Source organism: Prionailurus bengalensis, chromosome D3, assembly GCF_016509475.1.
Source record: "Prionailurus bengalensis isolate Pbe53 chromosome D3, Fcat_Pben_1.1_paternal_pri, whole genome shotgun sequence".
NCBI lineage: Eukaryota > Metazoa > Chordata > Mammalia > Carnivora > Felidae > Prionailurus > Prionailurus bengalensis.
The window spans coordinates 27,122,655-27,142,729 of NC_057356.1; the positions used below are offsets into that span (position 1 = coordinate 27,122,655).

The 20,075-nt window shown below is 37.6% G+C and overlaps 1 protein-coding gene and 1 long non-coding RNA gene across 5 annotated transcripts in view; one reads left to right on the top strand and one right to left on the bottom strand.

Moving 5' to 3' along the window:
- LOC122471004 (ankyrin repeat domain-containing protein 26-like) overlaps positions 1 to 19,041 on the top strand; it is a 52,326-nt gene extending 33,285 nt beyond the window's left edge. The window contains exons 8-12 of one of the 2 annotated variants that reach the window (XM_043559326.1): positions 8,848 to 9,138; positions 9,678 to 9,895; positions 11,150 to 11,378; positions 17,133 to 17,178; positions 18,799 to 19,041. In XM_043559326.1, the coding sequence (XP_043415261.1) occupies positions 8,848 to 9,138; positions 9,678 to 9,895; positions 11,150 to 11,378; positions 17,133 to 17,178; positions 18,799 to 18,932 (918 nt within the window). In that variant the 3' untranslated portion in view covers positions 18,933 to 19,041. Of the gene's footprint in view, positions 1 to 8,847; positions 9,139 to 9,677; positions 9,896 to 11,149; positions 11,379 to 12,669; positions 13,819 to 17,132; positions 17,179 to 18,798 lie in introns of those variants that run through there. The other variant, XM_043559327.1, reaches the window with a different exon arrangement.
- On the bottom strand, positions 5,651 to 16,492 carry LOC122471008. 3 transcript variants are annotated; one of them, XR_006294061.1, is made up of 4 exons: positions 16,408 to 16,489; positions 13,413 to 14,656; positions 7,982 to 8,109; positions 5,651 to 7,149 (listed from the first exon to the last, which is right to left on the bottom strand). It is a non-coding gene; the product is annotated as an uncharacterized LOC122471008 (long non-coding RNA). The 3 variants fall into 3 exon arrangements; XR_006294060.1 differs by having other exon boundaries at positions 5,651 to 7,805; XR_006294059.1 differs by lacking the exons at positions 5,651 to 7,149; positions 7,982 to 8,109 and adding an exon at positions 12,503 to 13,215 and having other exon boundaries at positions 13,413 to 16,492.
- Positions 19,042 to 20,075: the final 1,034 nt, after the last annotated feature.

Here is a 20,075-nt window from a genome sequence, read left to right on the forward strand (position 1 = left end):
GGATAAAGAGGTGTGGTTTACATATACACTGGAATACTACCTGGCAAGGAGAAAGAGTGAAATCGTGCTATCTGTTGCAATGTGGATGGAACTGGAAGATAATATGCTACATGAAATAAGTCACAGAAAGACAGATATCATATGTTGTCGCTCATATGTGGAATTTGAGAAACTTAACAGAAGACCGTGGGGGAAGGGAAGGGGAAAAATAGTTACAAACAGAGAAGGAGACGGGCAAACCATAGGAGACTCTTGAATGCAGAGAACAAATAGAGGGTTGATGGGGGGGGCGGTGGCTGAGAAAGGAAAGTGGGTGGTGGGCATTGAGGAGGGCACTTGTTGGGATGAGCCCTGGGTGTTGTCTATAAGTGATGAACCACAGGAATCTACCCCCAAAACGAAGAGCACACTGTACACGCTGTATGTTAGCCAAGTTGACAATAAATTCTATTAAAAAAAAAATGAAAACGAGGGGATGGAGAAAAAATGTATCACGTTAAAAGAAAATGTAGCGATACTTTTGTTAGACAAAAAGAGTCCTTAAAACAAACACTGTGGGGCACCTGGGTGCCTCAGTCATTTGAGCAACCGACTAGGTCTTGGCTCAGGTCATGATCTTATGGCTGGTGGCTTTGAGCCCCATGTTGGGCTCCAGGCTGACAGCATGGAGGCTGCTTGAAATTTTCTCACCCCCTTTCTATGTCCCTCCCCTACTCTGTCTCTCTCAAAATAAATAAACTTAACCAAAAACAAAGACTGTAGCAAGAGCCAAAGAATGCTACTATAACATAATAAAGGGTACAATGGAATAGGAAGATCTAACGATTGCAAATATTTATGCACCCACCATGAGAGCACTCAAGTACATAAAACAATAACCAACATAAAAGAACTAATTGATAATAACACAGTAATAGGGCAATTTAACACCCCATTTACATCAATAGATCTTAATTTAAAAAATCACCAAAAAATACATCTTAACAGAAAATCACCAAAGAAACAGTGGCTTTGAGCCATACAGAGAAAGACAGTTACAATATGTGTTCACTCGTATGTGGATCCTGAGAAACTTAACAGGAACCCATGGGGGAGGGGAAGGAAAAAAAAGAGGTTAGAGTGGGAGAGAGCCAAAGCATAAGACACTCTTAAAAACTGAGAACAAACTGAGGGCTGATGGGGGGTGGGAGGGAGCGGAGGGTGGGTGATGGGTATTGAGGAGGGCACCTGTTGGGATGGGCACTGGGTGTTGTATGGAAACCAATGTGACAATAAATTTCATATATTAAAAAAAAGAAAAAAAAGAAACAATGGCTTTGAATGGCAGAGCGGACCAGATTGGACTTAAGAGATTTTTTCAGAACGTTCCATCCTAAAACAGAATACACGTTGTTTTCAAGTGTACATGGAATATTCTCAAGAATGGATCAGAAACAAAAAACAGGCCTTAGTTATTAAAAAACAATACATGCAGGTTAAATAACGTGCTGCTACACTGGAATGGGTTAAGCAGGAAATACAAGAAGAAATTTTAAAAAATACATGTATACAAATGGAAATGAGAAAACAATGGTCTGAAACCTTTGAGATGCTGCAAAAGTAGTCCTAAGAGGGAAGTACAAAGCAATATAAGCCTACTTCAAGAAGCAAGAAAAGTTTCAAACAACCTAACTTTACCCCTAAAGGAGCTAGAAAAAGAACAACAAATGAAGCCTGAAGCCAGCAGAAGAAAGCAAGTAATAATGATCAGAGCAGGGGGCCCTTGGGTGGCTTCACTGGTTAAGTGTCTGACTCGATTTGGGCTCAGGTCATGATCTCACAGTAGTGAGATCGAGCCCCGTGTTAGGCTCTGTGCTGGCAGCATGGAACCTGTCTGGGAGTCTCTCTCTCCCTCTCTCTCTCTCTCTCTCTGCCCATCCCCCACTCCTGTGTGGTCTCTCTCAACATAAAATTAAAAAAAGAGATTAAGGCAGAAATGAATGATAGACAAACAAAAAACAGATAAAACTAGAACAGATCAATGAAACCTCGAGCTGGTTCTTTGTAAAAATTAATAAAATTGATAAGGCGTTAGCCAGAGTCATCAACAAGAAAACAGAAAAGACCGAAATAAATAAAACCACAAATGTGAGAGTAGAAATAAGAACCAACACCACAGAGATACAAACATTTATGAGAGAATATTATGAAACACTGTATGCCAACAAATTGGACAACTTAGAAGAAATGAAAAAATTCCTAGAAACGTATAACTTACCAAACTAAAACAAGAAGAAATAGAAAATTTGAAAAAAAAATCAATAACCAGCAAGGAAACTGAATCAGGAATCAAAACACTCTCAACACACACAAGTCTAGGAGCAGATGACTTCAGATGTAAATTTTAACATGTAAAGAAGAGCTAATACCAAAGAAAGAAAGAAAGAAAGAAAGAAAGAAAAGAAAAGAAAAGAAAAGAAAAGGAAAAGTTTAACCTGTCCTTTTCAAATTGTTCCAGAAAAACATAAAAGCAAGGGAAATTTCCAAATTCATTCTATGCCAGCTTTACCCTGATACCCAAACCAGATAAAGACACCACAAAGAGAATCACAGGCCAGCATCTCTGATGAACATGCAAAATTCTTCAAGAAAATAAGCAAACTGAATCCAACAATACATTACAAAATCATTCACCAGGAGCAGGGGCAGCTGGGTGGCTTCGTCAGGTAAGCAGCCAACTTCAGCTCAGGTTACGATCTCAAGGTCCTTCGGTTTGAGCCCAGTTTCAGGCTCTGTTGACAGCTTGGACCCTGGAGCCTATTTCAGATTCTGTGTTTCCCTCTCTCTCTGTCCCTCCCTTGCTTGTGCTCTTTCTCAAAAATAAACATTAAAAAAAATCGTTCATTATAACCAAATGGGATTTATCCCTGGTGTGCAGGGGTGGTTCAATATTTGCAAATCAATGAATGTGCTACCTCATATTAATTTTCAAAAAAGCATAAAATCATATCATTGCAATAGATGCAGAAAAAGAATTTGACAAACTATAACAAACTATAACATCCATTCATGATGGATGTTTTTTTAAATTTTATTTATTTATTTTTATTTTATTTTTTTTCAATATATGAAATTTATTGTCAAAATGGTTTCCATACAACACCCAGGGCTCATCCCAAAAGGTGCCCTTCTCAATACCCATCACCCACCCTCCCCTTCCTCCCACCCCCCATCAACCCTCAGTTTGTTCTCAGTTTTCAAGAGTCTCTCATGTTTGGCTCTCTCCCAGTCTAACCTCTTTTTTTTTATTTTTCCTTCCCCTCCCCCATGGGTTTCTGTCAAGTTTCTCAGGATCCACATACGAGTGAACACATATGGTATCTGTCTTTCTCTGTATGGCTTATTTCACTTAGCATCACACTCTCCAGCTCCATCCACGTTGCCACAAAGGGCCATATTTCATTCTTTCTCATTGCCACGTAGTACTCCATTGTGTATATAAACCACAATTTCTTTATCCATTCATCAGTTGATGGACATTTAGGCTCTTCCCATAATTTGGCTATTGTTGAGAGTGCTGCTATAAACATTGGGGTACAAGTGCCCCTATGCCTCAGTACTCCTGTATCCCTTGGGGAAATTCCTAGCTGTGCTATTGCTGGGTCATAGGGTAGGTCTATTTTTAATTTTCTGAGGAACCTCCACACTGTTTTCCAGAGTGGCTGCACCAATTTGCATTCCCACCAACAGTGCAAGAGGCTTCCCGTTTCTCCACATCCTCTCCAGCATCTATAGTCTCCTGATTTGTTCATTTTGGCCACTCTGACTGGCGTGAGGTGATATCTGAGTGTGGTTTTGATTTGTATTTCCCTGATAAGGAGCGACGTTGACCACCTTTTCATGTGCCTGTTGGCCATCCGGATGTCTTCTTGAGAGAAGTGTCTATTCATGTTTTCTGCCCATTTCTTCACTGGGTTATTTGTGTTTCGGGTGTGGAGTTTGGTGAGCTCTTTATAGATTTTGGATACTAGCCCTTTGTCCGATATGTCATTTGCAAATATCTTTTCCCATTCCACTGGTTGCCTTTTCATTTTGTTGGTTGTTTCCTTTGCTGTGCAGAAGCTTTTGATCTTCATAAGGTCCCAGTAATTCATTTTTGCTTTTAATTCCCTTGCCTTTGGGGATGTGTCGAGTAAGAGATTGCTACGGCTGAGGTCAGAGAGGTCTTTTCCTGCTTTCTCCTCTAGGGTTTGGATGGTTTCCTGTCTCACATTCAGGTCCTTTATCCATTTTGAGTTTACTTTTGTGAATGGTGTGAGAAAGTGGTCTAGTTTCAACCTTCTGCATGTTGCTGTCCAGTTCTCCCAGCACCATTTGTTAAAGAGACTGTCTTTTTTCCATTGGATGTTCTTTCCTGCTTTGTCAAAGATGAGTTGGCCATACGTTTGTGGGTCTAGTTCTGGGGTCTCTTTTCTATTCCATTGGTCTATGTGTCTGTTTTTGTGCCAATACCATGCTGTCTTGATGATGACAGCTTTGTAGTAGAGGCTAAAGTCTGGGATTGTGATGCCTCCTGCTTTGGTCTTCTTCTTCAAAATTCCTTTGGCTATTCGGGGCCTTTGGTGGTTCCATATGAGTTTTAGGATTGCTTGTTCTAGTTTCGAGAAGAATGCTGGTGCGATTTTGATTGGGATTGCATTGAATGTGTAGATAGCTTTGGGTAGTATTGACATTTTGTCAATATTTACTCTTCCAATCCATGAGCAGGAATGTCTTTCCATTTCTTTATATCTTCTTCAATTACCTTCATAAGCTTTCTATAGTTTTCAGCATACAGATCTTTTACATCTTTGGTTAGATTTATCCCTAGGTATTTTATGCCTCTTGGCGCAATTGTGAATGGCATCAGTTTTTTTATTTGTCTTTCTGTTGCTTCGTTGTTAGTGTATAAGAATGCAACTGATTTCTGTACATTGATTTTGTATCCTGCAACTTTGCTGAATTCCTGTATCAGTTCTAGCAGACTTTTGGTGGAGTCTATCGGATTTTCCATGTATAATATCATGTCATCTGCAAAAAGTGAAAGCTTGACTTCATCTTTGCCAATTTTGATGCCTTTGATTTCCTTTTGTTATCCGATTGCTGATGCCAGAACTTCCAACACTATGTCAAACAACAGCGGTGAGAGTGGGCATCCCTGTCGTGTTCCTGATCTCAGGGAAAAAGCTCTCAGTTTTTCCCCATTGAGGATGATGTTAGCTGTGGGCTCGTCATAAATGGCTTTTATGATCTTTAAGTATGTTCCTTCTATCCCGACTTTCTCAAGGGTTTTTATTAAGAAACGGTGCTGAATTTTGTCAAAGGCCTTTTCTGCATCGATTGACAAGATCATATGCTCACGATGGATGTTTTGAAGAGCAGCACACCTGAACAAAGTAGGCTTAAAGGAACCATACCTCGACAGAATAAAGGCCATATATGGAAAATGAACAGCTAATATGATCCTAACTGGGGAAAAACTGAGAGAAAAACTTCTTAGATCTTGCTTCTAGTTATCTGCTTCTTCTCATTAGCACTGTTGGTTGTTAATAAATTAATCTTAACATTTATTACATCCTACTTTAATGGAGACCAACTTCTCCTATACAAGTTTATGTGTCATCTCTTTTTCTTTTCACCCACTGCTCCATTTATCATTTTTGTTTCTTTCTTAACGAACTCCCCAAAGGTTAGATTTCTTTTGTTCACAAATGTGTTAGGAAAAGCGTGGCCAGGACAGCTAGTGTCTGCCCCGCTCAGCTTCAGGTGGGGCAACTGAAAGGTTTGGGGCTGGATCCATTTGAAGACTTGTTCACTAACGTCTGGTTGTTGATGCTGGCTGTTGCCTGGGACTTCAGTTCAGGAGGCAGCAGAAACACTTAAACTGACACACCTGGACCCTCTTTGTGGCCTAGACTTCCTCACTAGATGGGGAGCTAGATTCCAAGTAAGCAGCCTGAGATACAGAGCAAGGCAGAATCTGTATCGCCTTTTGTCACCTAGGCTTGGAATACACACAGCATCATAGTCACATATTCTGTTCATTAGGAGCAAGCCACTAAGGTTGTTCCATGGTCTTTTTTTTTTTTATTGAATTAATATTTGAAACCTATGGACACCTTTAAAAAGCAGTATAATTTACCCACTGGCCACAAATGTTTGTATTCCTCCCACCTGAAAAATACATTCACTCCCCTCCCCCTCCAATACCTCCTGCAAGTCTCAGTTATCATGGCATCAGGTTCAGGGCTTGAGCCCAAGATCTTACCATCTTAATCAGGTGCAGTGGGGATAAGCTGCCTGGGTTATGGTATCTAAAGTATAGCCCCTTGAGTGCAAGTGTTCTCAATATGAGGACTTGAGAACGAAAGAGACAGTTATTTACCACTCACAAATGCAACATTCTAGTCAACTGCTGAAGACTCTCCCATTCAGAAAAAGAAGATGGGAAGCACCCTAGTCCATAAGAGTTTTGAAATATAGCCTGATGCATGCTGTCAATTCTTAGGATAGGATTTAGTCCTAACCACGGGAATACTTTCTCCATGTCTCTTCCCTTTCTTTACTCTTTGAGTTCTTGGTTCCTTCCTTTTCATAAGGAATGACCCGTATTTACAGCTGTTTTTTCATCCTGCTTCCTCCCTGTGGGACTTCTAAGACCCAAAGGCCTCTTTTCCTTTTGCAAGATTTGGTCTCTTGTAGTCCAAGCTAGCAAGTAGTATGTTTGCTACTATAAATCTCTTACCTTTTTTAGTTTTCTATAAATAGTACTGGATTTCATGCCGTGTTGTAGCAAAGCGACCCTCCCAAGTCCTTTTGAGATCAGCTTTTCGCTTCAGGTTTCCTGTGAAGCTCTTATATGACAATGCCTTTAAAATTCGTCTACTCTTGGGGCTCCTGGCTGGCTCAGTTGGTAGAGCATGTGACACTTGATCTCTGGGTGCTGAGTTTAAGCCCCATGTCGGGTGTGGAACCTACTTTAAAAAAAAATCTTATAGTCTTAAGATCCCTAAAGAAATTGGAGGCATACCTTAAATCTTTCTGTTTTCCTGATAGCACCCTGGATTTTCTCGTCACCCAAAAGCCATTTCTTCATGTTGGCATTATTTGCCAGTTCCACATGTAGAGAGGCTGTAAATGAGAAACAGATACTTGAACCCAGTAAGTCCTGGTTCCTTTCAGTTGCATAGTCTTTCTTTAGTTTCTCTTTCCTATCCGTTTTACTTTCAGGTATTTTGTAGCATGACTTCCCTTTCCTCCAGTGTCATTTTCTTCACTTGCTTAGAAACCCTTGCTGTCAGCCTCTTCACAGGCCATCAGGCTTCCACTAAGAGTCTTGTGGCGGCCCTGTTTGGGTCTCATTCTTATGCTTTTCTACATCTTTCCAGGTTCCACCTACCTCCCGGTTCAAAGGAAGTTTAGTTTTAGGTTTTTTTCAATAGCAGCACACCGGTTTTAGTATCAGTATCTGTGGTAGTAATTGACTGCTGCATAATAAGCCACCTCAAAGCCTAGTAGTTCAAAACAGCATTTATCTCGTTCACCAATCTTTAGTTTAGGCAAAGCAGAGTAGGGCAACTCATTTCTTCTTCATTTGGCATCAGCTGGCATAACTGGAAGCTGGAGACTAGAATCATCTAAAGGCTTGTTCATGCACGTGTTTGGCTGTTGAGGCTGGCCTTTGGCTAGGACGTTGGCTAGTCTCAGCTGGAGTATCTACATGAAGACTCACTAGGTAGCCTGGGATTCCTCACAACGTGGTGGCTGGGTTCTAAGGGTGAGCTTCCCTAGACAAAGAAAGTCAGATGGAAGCTGTATCACATTTTCCAAGCTGGCCTTAAAAATCACAGCAGTTCTGCATATTCTGTTCACTAGAAACCAGTTACTGAAGCTAGCATATATTTAAGGGGAGGGATTTTCACAGAAGTATCAACAAATTTATAAAACGACCACATCCACTCACCTTGTCTTACCAATCATATGTAATGGATGGAAGACCTTTCCAACTCAGCATCACTGAAACTCCAGCCAGTTTTGTTCTTGTGGTTGTTGTTGTTGTTGTTGTTGTTGTGTAGTATGATCTCTTATTTTCTAGAGTGTAACAAAGGATTACAAGATAACAGTATTGAAATAAGTTTTTATTTTGCCTCAAAAAAATATGTGGATTATCCAATTAAAGTTTTACACTGGGAGATGTGATTTCTTAACCTGGAGAATCATTTCTCCTGGGAATGCAGTTCAAATTGGCATTAAAACATTTGCAGCTCAGAAAAAGGCCGTGGCATTAGAATCATTACCTATAGATTCACGAATTAGAGTCTTATTTTCAGAGTCTTATCTTGGGACGTATTTTTGGACGCGCGCAAACATAAGTCAATATGATATTGCTAAAACTTCTTTAAAAATGATGGAGTGTGAAGATGGGGGAAGGGCTAAGAGACTTTCTCCTAAGAGGGGACTTATTTTATGAAAGAAAGATATGAAAGAATGATAGAAAAATAAAAGTATAGAATCAAGTGCAAATGTTGTGTAGTAAAGACAATGATAGCAAAGATCTATTTCAGTAACACCTGATGGCTTTAAGTTTGCTCTTGATTTTCTGAGTTGTTTAAGGTTCCACATTCTAAGACAGGTAACATTTTATTGCAAATGAGTTTATTTAAAATTTTGAGTGCCTGGCTGGCTCAGTTACTCTTGATCTTGAGATTGTGAGTTCAAGCCTCACACTGGGCTTAGAGATTACTTAAAATCTGAAAAAAAAATTTGATCGTAGTTTTGAGTTAGACTCTTTTCACTCCACTTCCAAACTATAGTGTTTTATTCATGCAGGCTGATGTCCTTACAACAGAACTGGAAACTACATCTTCAAAACGTCTACACCTGGATGCCAAAAATCAAATTCTTCAACAAGAGTTATTATCAATGAAAGCTTTTGAAGAAGAACGTGAAAAACTAGAGAGCAATAACAAGAAGTTACAACGAGAAGTAGTAAAATTGAAACAATTTATGGAAATGAATATGGTAGAACGCAGTCAAGTGGAACAGTATAAACGGGAGATTGAAGAAAGAGCACGACTGGACACAGTACAAAAATTACACGAAGTCAACCTGTTTTTACAGGTTAATTGATTGATCTGTAATGTGCTTTCGTTCATTTCACTGCAAATTACATTTTGGATAGATGTACTGTACGGGTTTCCTCTACTTGCTTTATGGAAATTTGTAGATTTCTGGAGGCATTTGTTCCTCCCTTTAAAGATTTCAGTTTTCATCATTGTTGCTACTAAATCGAGAGGATAAGAAAAAATGATGATTTAAACAACTAGTCTCACTATGAAGAGGAAAAGAAAAATTATGATTTAAAAATTGCACTCTACTTGGATTATTCTTAAGTTTATTGTTGACTTTTAAAATTTTGTCATTGATTCTATTATTTGAATTATCAGATTGCGTGAATACTAATACAGGAATGATTGAACTTTAATTTTATAAATCATATTTAATTCAGTTGACATTGATGATAAATATTTTACACTCGGGCTTTTTTTTTTTTCCTTTAAAATTGCTCTCTGAATCATTGACTCAGAACTAAAGGAAACAGGTATAATTAATTATTCAGATTATAGCTATTTAAAAACTATCCTGTTAATTTGCTTTAGGCACAAGCAGCAGCTCAAGAAAACTTGGACCAGTTAAGAGAAAATGCTCATGCTTCAACGAGAAGTCAAATGGAACTTAGAATTAAAGATCTGGAATCTCAGGTCTCTACAATGAAGACGTCTCAAGAAGATTCTACTAAAACAGAGTTGGAAACCTACAGGCAACTCTACCTAGAAGAATTAAAAGTTAGAAAGTCCTTGAGAAGTGAACTGAACAGGTAAGCCAAAACAGAATCATAGACAAGAAATTTAGCTTATTCATTTGCCTCTAAAGCATAATTTCTGTGGAGCCAAGATCATGAGATGAGTAGGAAGTGAAAGCCAACTAGATCGTGTAATTTTGGAAAATGATATTTCTAAGTGAACTTACCTTTGAAAGGTTAGTCCAGGACAGTTTGCATCCCTCCTCTTCTTTTTGGTTTTACAGGACCTCTTCTCCCACCCCACCGCCCCCGCCCCCCCCCCCCCCCGCCCTGTATATTTTCCATTGATCGGATCTGCTAGTCTTTAAGTGCATTGTTTGAAGCTTTCTCATTTAGAAGCATATTATTATAAAATTGCTTGTCAGAAGTACCCTAAATAGAAATGTCGATGAGTTCATTTTTGGAAGATGACATCTTTAACCTAAAAGGTCAAGTACTACTACTACTCATCCTGGCAGCTTGGTACATTTATTCTCTTGATTGTGAACTTTGGTATTATTACTAGAGTGGGCCTTGAGACAAACTGTCCTTTATGGTTTTTCTACTTTACATAATGGCATACATGTGAAATACAGAAAGACTCACACAGGGCTGAAGGGGAGTAGCGTTCCCAAAGTGGCTAAAAGGAGCACCGTGGTGGGAGGGAGGTATGTGGAAGACTGAAGACAGAAAGGGCAGATTCTGCCTCCAGTGCCTTGGTAACTGTTATAAGCTAATTGCCTCTGTAGCTGTTTTAATTCTTTCTGATCACACGTCTGCCATCTACTATCTCCCCTAGAGATTGTTGGTCTCAGTGATTCCTCGGTGTCAAATGCTCAGTTTCTTTGAGATAGTAAGTGAAATGTACAAGAGTGGTGAAAGCAAACGCTTGAAAATGTCTTTGAGGGATGGTTTATTTTTAGATCTGTAAACAGGTTTACTAAATATAAGTGTGTATATATACTGGCATCCTGAAGGGTGTTGTCAGTACAGCCATTCCAGAAGACAGCAAGTATTATTCGTTAAGCCATGTACATCACTGATAGCCACTTCTCTCCCTTCCCTAACTTGAATTGTTAGTTAGGGATCCCCCTGGAAACATAAGTATTTCTTTAGAACAATTTTAAAAGTATAATTTTAGATAGTAGGTGTGCTCTGTCACATGTTCAGTGTTAAAACACTGTTCAATGGCAAATGCTATTGACTATTATGGAAACTTAAAAAGATGTAAGTCATTTAGGAATGATTTAGGGAAAAAGAAAATGTATTTGTGTTTTTTAATCTTCACAGGACTAATGAGAGACTGTCAGAGAGTAATACAAAACTTCTTGCGGAGAAACAGCAGCATCAAACTTCACTCAGGACTCTTACTATGAGCCTAGGCCTGGAAACACCTTATTGTGGACATTTTGGAAATAATTCAGTGCTCAATGGAAACCTTACTCCAAGAAGAAACTTAGGGATTCCTACCTTAAACCCACGGCCATCATATGCCTACTGGGAGACTTCCTTGTGGAAGGTTAGTTATATTATCTGTTTTACTTTGGGTTTCAGATATCTGATATAATTGTTGCTTTTAATTTGGTGAAATTCTGAGTTGTTTAAGTATCTAATACATACGAAGTAAAAGTCATAATTATATATGCTAAGAAAGAACTGAGGTAAATTTTATATATATATAAATTTTACATATGTGAATATATATATATATACATATATATATATATATATATATATATATTAGTCCCTTGATCTCTCATTTCCAAGAGATACTTATTTTTATTTTATTTTAGCGAGAGAATGAGTGAGTGCATGCAGGGGAGGGGCAAAAGGAGAGGGAGAAAGAGAATCCCAAGCAGGTTTCATGCTCAGCACTGAGCCGAATGTGGGGCTCAGTCTCAAAACCATGAGATCATGACCTGAATCAAAATCAAGATTTGGACACTGAAAACAACTGAGCCACCCAGGTGTGCCACAAGAGACCCCTAGTATTAACTGTATTCAATAAATATAACTAAACTGACCCATGTTAAATTTCTTGAAAAGCTTTCATTTAAATTTGATTTTAGAAAGTAAATGTTATTGCCTGTTGACCACAGGTACACTTAGATGCTTGGACTTATTTTCGGTTGGCAGTGGTTCATAAACATTTGAAGGTTTTGCTATCATCCAGTTTTTGCACCCCTGTATGTCAGTGAATGATCCTCCTCCAAACACTTAACGACATATGAATGTTTACTATTTAAAAGAATCCAAGGGGGTGCCTGGGTGGCTCAGTCATTTCAGCGTCTAACTCTTGATCTCAGCTCAGGTTTTGATCTCAGGGTCATGAGTTCAAGTCCTGAATTGGGCTCTACACTAAGCGTGGAGGCTACTTTAAACAAAAAAAAAAATAACCCATGGTAAGTCCTTTTTCATGAATTAAATCAACTTGTAACACTAAAAAGGTTAATTTCTCTTTTAAGTTAAATTTTTGCTATTTTCTTACATGAGAATACATCTTTAATTGCTCTCTTACTTATGGCACTCTTTTTTCTTTTTCCTTTTTTTTTTTTTGACTAATAGCACCTCTTTCAATTTTTATAAAATATCTTGCTGAGCGATTGTAGAGCATTTTATAAATAGCTAAATCAAGCAAATATGTGAATTTTTAACATGAAGCTTTTATTTCTTCAAATGAGTTCTTTGCCCGTTTCTCTTTTCTTTTTCTGGAACCCCTTGAATGCAAGTATTATTACACTGGATGTTGTCCCACAGGTCCCTTAACCTAGTCTCATTTTTAAAGTTCTTTTTTCTTTTTTGTTTTTCAGCTTGGATGATTTCTACTACCCTGTCTTGCAAATTGTTGATCTGTTCTTCTGCATCTTCTTATCTGCTGTTGATTCCCCCTAGTGTATTTGTCATTTCTGTTATTGTATCCTTCAGCTCTGATTGGTTCTTTTTTATATCTTCTATCTCTTTGTAGATGTTATCACTGGATCCATTCATTCTCCTCCCAAGTTCACTGAGCATCTTTATGACCTTTACCTTGAACTCATCACTTCTCTCTGTTTTTTTTTTCTTAGTTTTTTTTCTTAGTTTTGTTAGTTTTTTTTTTCCTTAGGTTTTGTCATGTTCTTTCATTTGGAAGGTATTCCTCTGTGTCCTCAGTTTGTCTGACTTTCTATGTTTGTTTCTAAAATGGTTTCTTTCAACTTTTTCTCTCTTTTGAGTGGGCGTTGCTTTTGAACAATGTACATTAGTTATGAAGTCAAGGAAGAAGAGAATGTTTCTGTAAGTGTTGTCTAGTCATTTTTCTTGGTGGAGCTGTGACAGGTGACACTGGGTAGGCGACAAGTAACACTGCTCTTCTCTTTCTAAATTCAGAACACAGGAGACAGGGAGATGGAGAGAAACTGAGTAGCTTTATTACTAATACACACTAACGAATTGGAGGATATGATTTAGGTTATGTTAGCCACACTGGGCTTCCTCCCAAATTGGGCACTTCCCCACACAGTTGTCAATTGAGGAAACAAATGCTTGACACCCACCCTGGGGGCAGGGTGCTTACCACAGAGCTGAGAGCAGACCCAAATTCATGTTACTGTGGGCAGGCACATCTTTTCAAAGAGGAGACTCAGAAACACATAAGCACTGCCTAGCTCCTTCTCCCAAATTCACCCATTAGGTAAGTCTCCCTTCCTGTCGGGAGGGAGAGAGAGAGAAGTCCAAATGTGAGAAGTGAAGGTTCACCTATTATTTCTGACTGGATTTCAATTATAAATAAAGTGAATTGTGTCTTTTGTACATACCAACTAATGATGAGAGGTTAGACAGAAGCATGCTAGATGGGAAAGAGAAATCTGTTGGGTTTTAAATTTTGCTGTAAATAACCACACCATGGGTTCACTCATTTGTTGATTGAGTTTGATAAACCAAATTTCTTTGGAAGAAATAAATCATTCTTTCAGGAAGAATTTCCTCCGTTTCAGCTTGCTTGCTTCACCTGAAGATTTTCTCTCTCAAGTTCTCTGTCCTGTGGTTGCAAACAGTTGTGCTTAAAAATTGACTGCTACTAAAAGGAGTTAACATAATTTCTGTTCCTTTATTTTTATTCACGACTTTAAAATTTGTAATTTAGTTAGAGAGCAACTATCGTGTGCCTCATACCTAAACATTATTGAGCCACATGACAAAGTTTTATGTATTCATTTTCTCTGAGTTATACTTAAAATATACATATTTTTCCTGACTATGAGGAAGTAACTGGCATAGAACTCTAGCCTTGGTAAGACCGGAAGTGTATTCCTGGTCTGCATCTACTTGGTTTCATGACCTCAGGCAAAGAACACTCTCTCTGAGCCCTTTTTGTCTATGACGCAAAATTCGGGATTTTGACTAAATTAGTGACTTTTATACCTTCAACATAATTTTTTTTCAAAGAATAGAACGTAATTTTTTTTTGCATTAAACTGTATTGTGTAAAACAGAGAGAAGTAGAGCTGTCTAACTAAAGGAGAGATGGAGACTATGGCTGTGACTTCCTTGTCCCTCAATCCTGCGGTGGGTGTCCCCAACCGAACCTTAGATTTCTATGGGCCATATTTGAATGCTAACAGTAATGAGAAAATCCTTCTAATTAAAAATTCTTTAAAAGTGTTCTTTGAATTAAAATTTGCTGATATATAGTTTTTCTGTGTATAATTTTCTCACCCTCTTATATTTCTGATAAATGGAAAGGTATACATAAAAGTATACATGTGTCCTCATTCATGGACTTGAAAGCTATTTTCACCATCGAAACACAGTTTTTACCTAGAAATAAACATAAAGGTCACAGAGGTAAATATTTAGGAAAAGAGCTTTTGGGGAAAAGATGCAACATTACCTTGGTAGTTCCTTAAGTCATGTCATGTAAAAAACGTGGTTTCTATTTTATATCGATATTATTAATAGTAATATAAAATTGTTTGAGTAAAGCCTTCCCCCATCATCTGGTATTGAGTTATTAATTTTATAAGTCGGGTATAGTAATGTTGTCCCATTCATTTTATAAGGCCTGAATATAATGCTATTGTCAAAAAAGTGTTATGGTTCCTCAAAAACTTAAAAATAGATATTCATTAATTCCACTACTGCGTATTTACCCAAAGAAAATGAAAACACTAATTTGAAAAGTTGTGTGCATCCCTATGTTTATTGAAACATTGTTTGCAATAACCAAAATATGGAAGCAACCTAAGTGTCCACCGATAGATGAATGGATAAAGAAGATGTGTAATATGTATACAATGAAATATACCTCAGCTATCAAAAAGAATGAGATCTTGCCATTTGTGACAACATTGATAGACCTAGAAGGTATTAGGCGAGGTGAAATAAATCGGAGAAAGACAAATAAATACCATCTGATTTCACTTACATGTGGAATATAAAAAAACCAAACAAGTCAACAAACAGAATCATAAGTACAGAGGACACATTGGTGGTTGGTAGAGGGGAGGTGGGTAGAGAGTAAGGACAAAATAAGGTGAAGAGGAGGAAGAGGTACAAATTCCAGTTATAAAATAGGTAAGTCACAGGAATGAAGAATACAGCATATGAAGTATCGTCAATAATATTGTATTAATGTTGTATGGTGACAGAGGGTAACTACACGTACGGTAGTGAGCATAGCATAGTGTCTACAATTGTCCAATCTGAATTTGTATACTGAAATGAGTGTAACATTGTCTGTCAACTATACTTCAATTAAAAAAAGGTATTAGGGAAAACAGTCTCTGAAAATATTGGGAAACATGTCAGCCAAAACATTTGTCCTCACACCTACATTTGTAAAGACGTTGGAATCCTTATCACCAGTGTTGATTATGTTCAGTACGCTATTTTGGAGCCCGTTTGGGGCATTCAGGGAGAGGCTACCTTGTATAAGAAAGATCCAAATAAGAACATTCTAGATAGGAACAGTTGTAATATACAGTTGACCCTTGACCAACATGGTTTCGAACTGTGCGGGTCTACTTTACTTACACATGGATTATTTTTGGATACTGTATAGTACTGTAAGTGTATTTCCTCTTCCTTCTGTTTTTCTCAATGTCCTTTTTTTTGCCCTGGCTTATTCTACTGTACAAAACATGTACGAATCGACTGTTTATGTTACCGGTAAGGCTTCCGGTCAACAGTAGGCGATTAGTAATTAAGTTTTGGGGGGATGAAAAAATTATATGCAGGTTTTTGACTGCACCGCAACCCCTGTGTTATTCAGGGGTCACCTGTAGTTGGAAATATTCGTACACATTTCATAAGTAAGTAGATAGCCATCACTTTAATAAGTCAAGTGTTTCCAAACTTGGTCCTAATTTGGAGAAAGGAAACAAACTTACAATTGAAAATTGCATATTGTTTTCCTTATCTCTAATTGAGAAAGTTATAAATCAGAAGCTAAATTTGAAAACTGTTGCAACCCTCTATTTTTCCTTTCTTCAAAGAGATTTTCTGAAATCTTTGTGTGCATATGAAAAGAAATAAGTGTTTTAGTCATAATACAGATAGCAAAATATTACCACTCAATTTTTTGCCAGTAGAATTTTCCACATGACAGCATGACAGTCCCACTTTCTTCATTTTATATGTATTTAAGAGTCGGTCCTGAAAAATTAACACCAAAAGCATTCCTTCAAATTTTATGTTTCTTAAAGTGAAAGAATGGAAAGCCCATTTTAAGGAACAATTCATTCAGGTAAAAAACTGATTAAACTTTCATAAAGGGCAGGTTTTCTAATCATTTCCAAGTAATAATTCAGTATACAATATGATTCTTGTTTAAACTTTTTTGTACCAGTAAGATCAAACATCACCTTTCAGAGATTATACACATTCAATAGATCAATATTAATTGTGCTTTTTATCAGATTCACTTAAATAGCATTATACATACATATATATATATATATATACACACACACACACACACACACACATATATATATAATATACACATATTATATGTACGTATACACACACACACACAGATATATACACACATATATACGTGTGTGTGTGTGTCTGTATGTATGTATGTATCTGTTCTCCATTACCTACAACTAACATAAAATAGGTAGGAATTTATTTTACTCATGTGATTGTCTTTCTATGGAAGTAATCCCTAACTTTGGTTTAATCTCTACAAGTATTGTTTCAAGACCACATGTCGTAAGCTATATATAATTCCTACAATGCCTTTTGTTTACCTTACACATCATTGTAAATAATATTTGACTTATCTCAGATGCAGCGGGAGTTGGAGAAAGGAGTAACCAGAGCACTAGAAGAAGGTATGTTGCCAAAAATGTATGAAGTTAGATATCATTGATTTCTGAAATAAACTATAAATAGTAAATGGCATCCCTTTCCATTGTTTGGATAATGGATACTGCATTCACATTTTTTTGTACATATCTAATAAAAAATGTAAAAGCATGAGCATAATGAAGAACACACTTCTTCCTCATTTAGTCCTCATGTTCCATAGCTCTTTTAAAATCTCCCAAAAGTCTAGGGGCACCCAGGTGGCTCAGTCGGTTGGGCGACTGATTTCAGCTCAGGTGGGTTCAGACCCTACAGAGGGCTCTGTGCTGAAAGCTCGGAGCCTGGAGCCTGCTTCAGATTCTGGGTCTCCCTCTCTCTGTGCCCCTGCCCGCTTGTGGTTTGTCTCTCTCTCAAAACTAAATAAACGTTAAAGAAGTTTTTTCAATCTCCCTAAGTCTATATATCTGTTATTATTTCTGGCGATAATCTTCCTTCACTGGTGCCATCCCTATGGAGCTGTCAACCTGCACAAGTCTCAGAAAAGGTGTGCTTTATCAAATTGTTGTTTCCGCTAGTGATAGAAGACCCAAAAAGCCAAAGTCGTCTTAGTAATGCTTGGTTAAGTAAGTAGAGGTCATATAGCTGTCACTTGACAGGTAACGGGTTTCAATCTTCACTCATTGACTTTGTCATTGCTTTTGCCCTTGGGTGAAACTTCAAATTCCTTAGCATGGAATGAAAACACCCAAATCAGTTTGCTTCTTGCCAGATTATTCAGCCTTGTCTCACTATTTGCCCTACTCTGCTGCTTTGCTCTAGCACCTTGTCACACTAAACTACTCATAATTGCACAAGTGTTCTTCCTCACATCTAGCTCTTTCTATGTGCTTCTTCCCTCTACCTAGCATACTATTTTCTTGTCCTTCAGGTGTCAGCTTACATATCACCTTCACCAAAAAGCAGACAATATTGATGCAAAACTGGGATGTCCCTTCTGTATGTTCCAGTAGTGCTGTGTTTTATACCTGTCACTTACATCTGTATATCAAGGAAGGTCCTGTTCAGAAATGTTTGGAAATGCCTGTTTGATTTTTCAGTTTATCGTTTATGATTGTTCAGGGTGGACTGTGTCCTCATCTTGTAATTTCACCTTGTAATGAAAAAACCAGAAACTCTGATAATTATCCACAATAGCAATTCATTCAGTGTGCAACCCTGAGCAAAATATATTGAATACTAATCTTGGGTTTCATAATGCAGTTGTACATAGTTACTTTCCAATTTTCTTGACACCTTTTCATAAAGGCCCCAACTTTCTTTTTTTTCTTTTTCTTTTCTTTTCGTTCTTTTTTTTTTTAATTTTTTTTAACGTTTATTTATTTTTGAGACAGAGAGAGACAGAGCATGAACGGGGGAGGGTCAGAGAGAGGGAGACACAGAATCTGAAACAGGCTCCAGGTTCTGAGCTGTCAGCACAGAGCCTGACGCGGGGCTCGAACTCACGGACCGTGAGATCATGACCTGAGCCGAAGTCGGCCGCTTAACCGACTGAGCCACCCAGACGCCCCATCTTTCTTTTTTTTTTTAAGGACTTGTAGTGAAAAGTATTTTGGAGACAGAAGATAATTCTTTCTTTTCCTTTTCAGTTGCTCCCGAGTTTGAACGAGGATCCTGTAGAACTCCTTTAGTATCCACTGATGATTCAATTCTAAATCAAGATCCAGTATGGAAAGTGTCACGAGAATATGTACAGATTTTGAACAAAAATTATATGATTTGAAAAATAAATAGAAAAAAATTTACTGGGTGCTTACAAAACATTTTCATTGTTTCCCAAGTGAACACACTATATGGAAAAATCTTGATTAAAGGAAAATGTTTTTGTGTCATATGTGTGTAATGAAAATCTGTATAATATTTTAAACTATGTTTCTTGGCATCTCATTAACTTTTAAGCACATTTTGTACGTGGAAACCAGCACTAGAGGGTTTGACATACATCAGACTGTTCCATTCCCTGCGGTTTGAACAGCACCCAGACAACCAAGTTGTCATTAATACTTCAGTAGTGTCCATGGATGACTTTTTTGTATTTTCCAATTTTTACCACTATATGTGGGCCTAAAGATTTAGATGTTAGTTTGATGTATTCCTGCTATGGCTATTGCCAATGTTTGCACATACTAGAATTTTTTATAGAGCCATAAAACCTATTTATAATTTTAATTGTAAACACTGATTCATAGCTCTTTCCACATGGAGAAATGAGATTTGCCTAAGGCTTTTCACCTTTTCTATTTATTTAGTTAGTTAGTTATTTTTGATTTGCTTTTTGGAAACAAAGTTAGAGAAAAGAAAAAATAGAGAAACAACAAAAAAAAAGAACTCCCCCCCACCCCCGCTCCAGAGCCATTTGCAAGTAAATTACTAATGGGATGCCTGATTCCTGTAGCATTTAAAGCCTACAAGTCAGTACATTCCACATAACTACCATACAACCTTCACAATCAGAACATTAACTCTAATACACTTGTCGCTTGAACAATGGGGTTAAGGGCTCCGAGCCCTGCCCCCCACAGTCAAAAAGCCATGAACTTTTGACCCCCAAAGACTTAACCACTGCTACTACCAATGATCTTTTGTATATGATATGTATCGTACTATATTCTTAAAATAAAGTAAGCTACAGAAAAAAATACCGTGAAGAAAATTATAAAAGAAACTACATTTCCAGTACTGAAAAAAAATCTGTGTGTAGTCAGTGCACCCATTAGAACTCTTTTGTTCAAGGTTCGGTATAATTCTATCATTTATTCCTCATAATTCTTTAAAGTTTGCTCACTTATCTGTAGTATACGTAATACCAAGGAAGGTCCTGTTCAGAGCCATGTATTGAAGTCAGTTGTGTGTCTTAGTCTCTTTC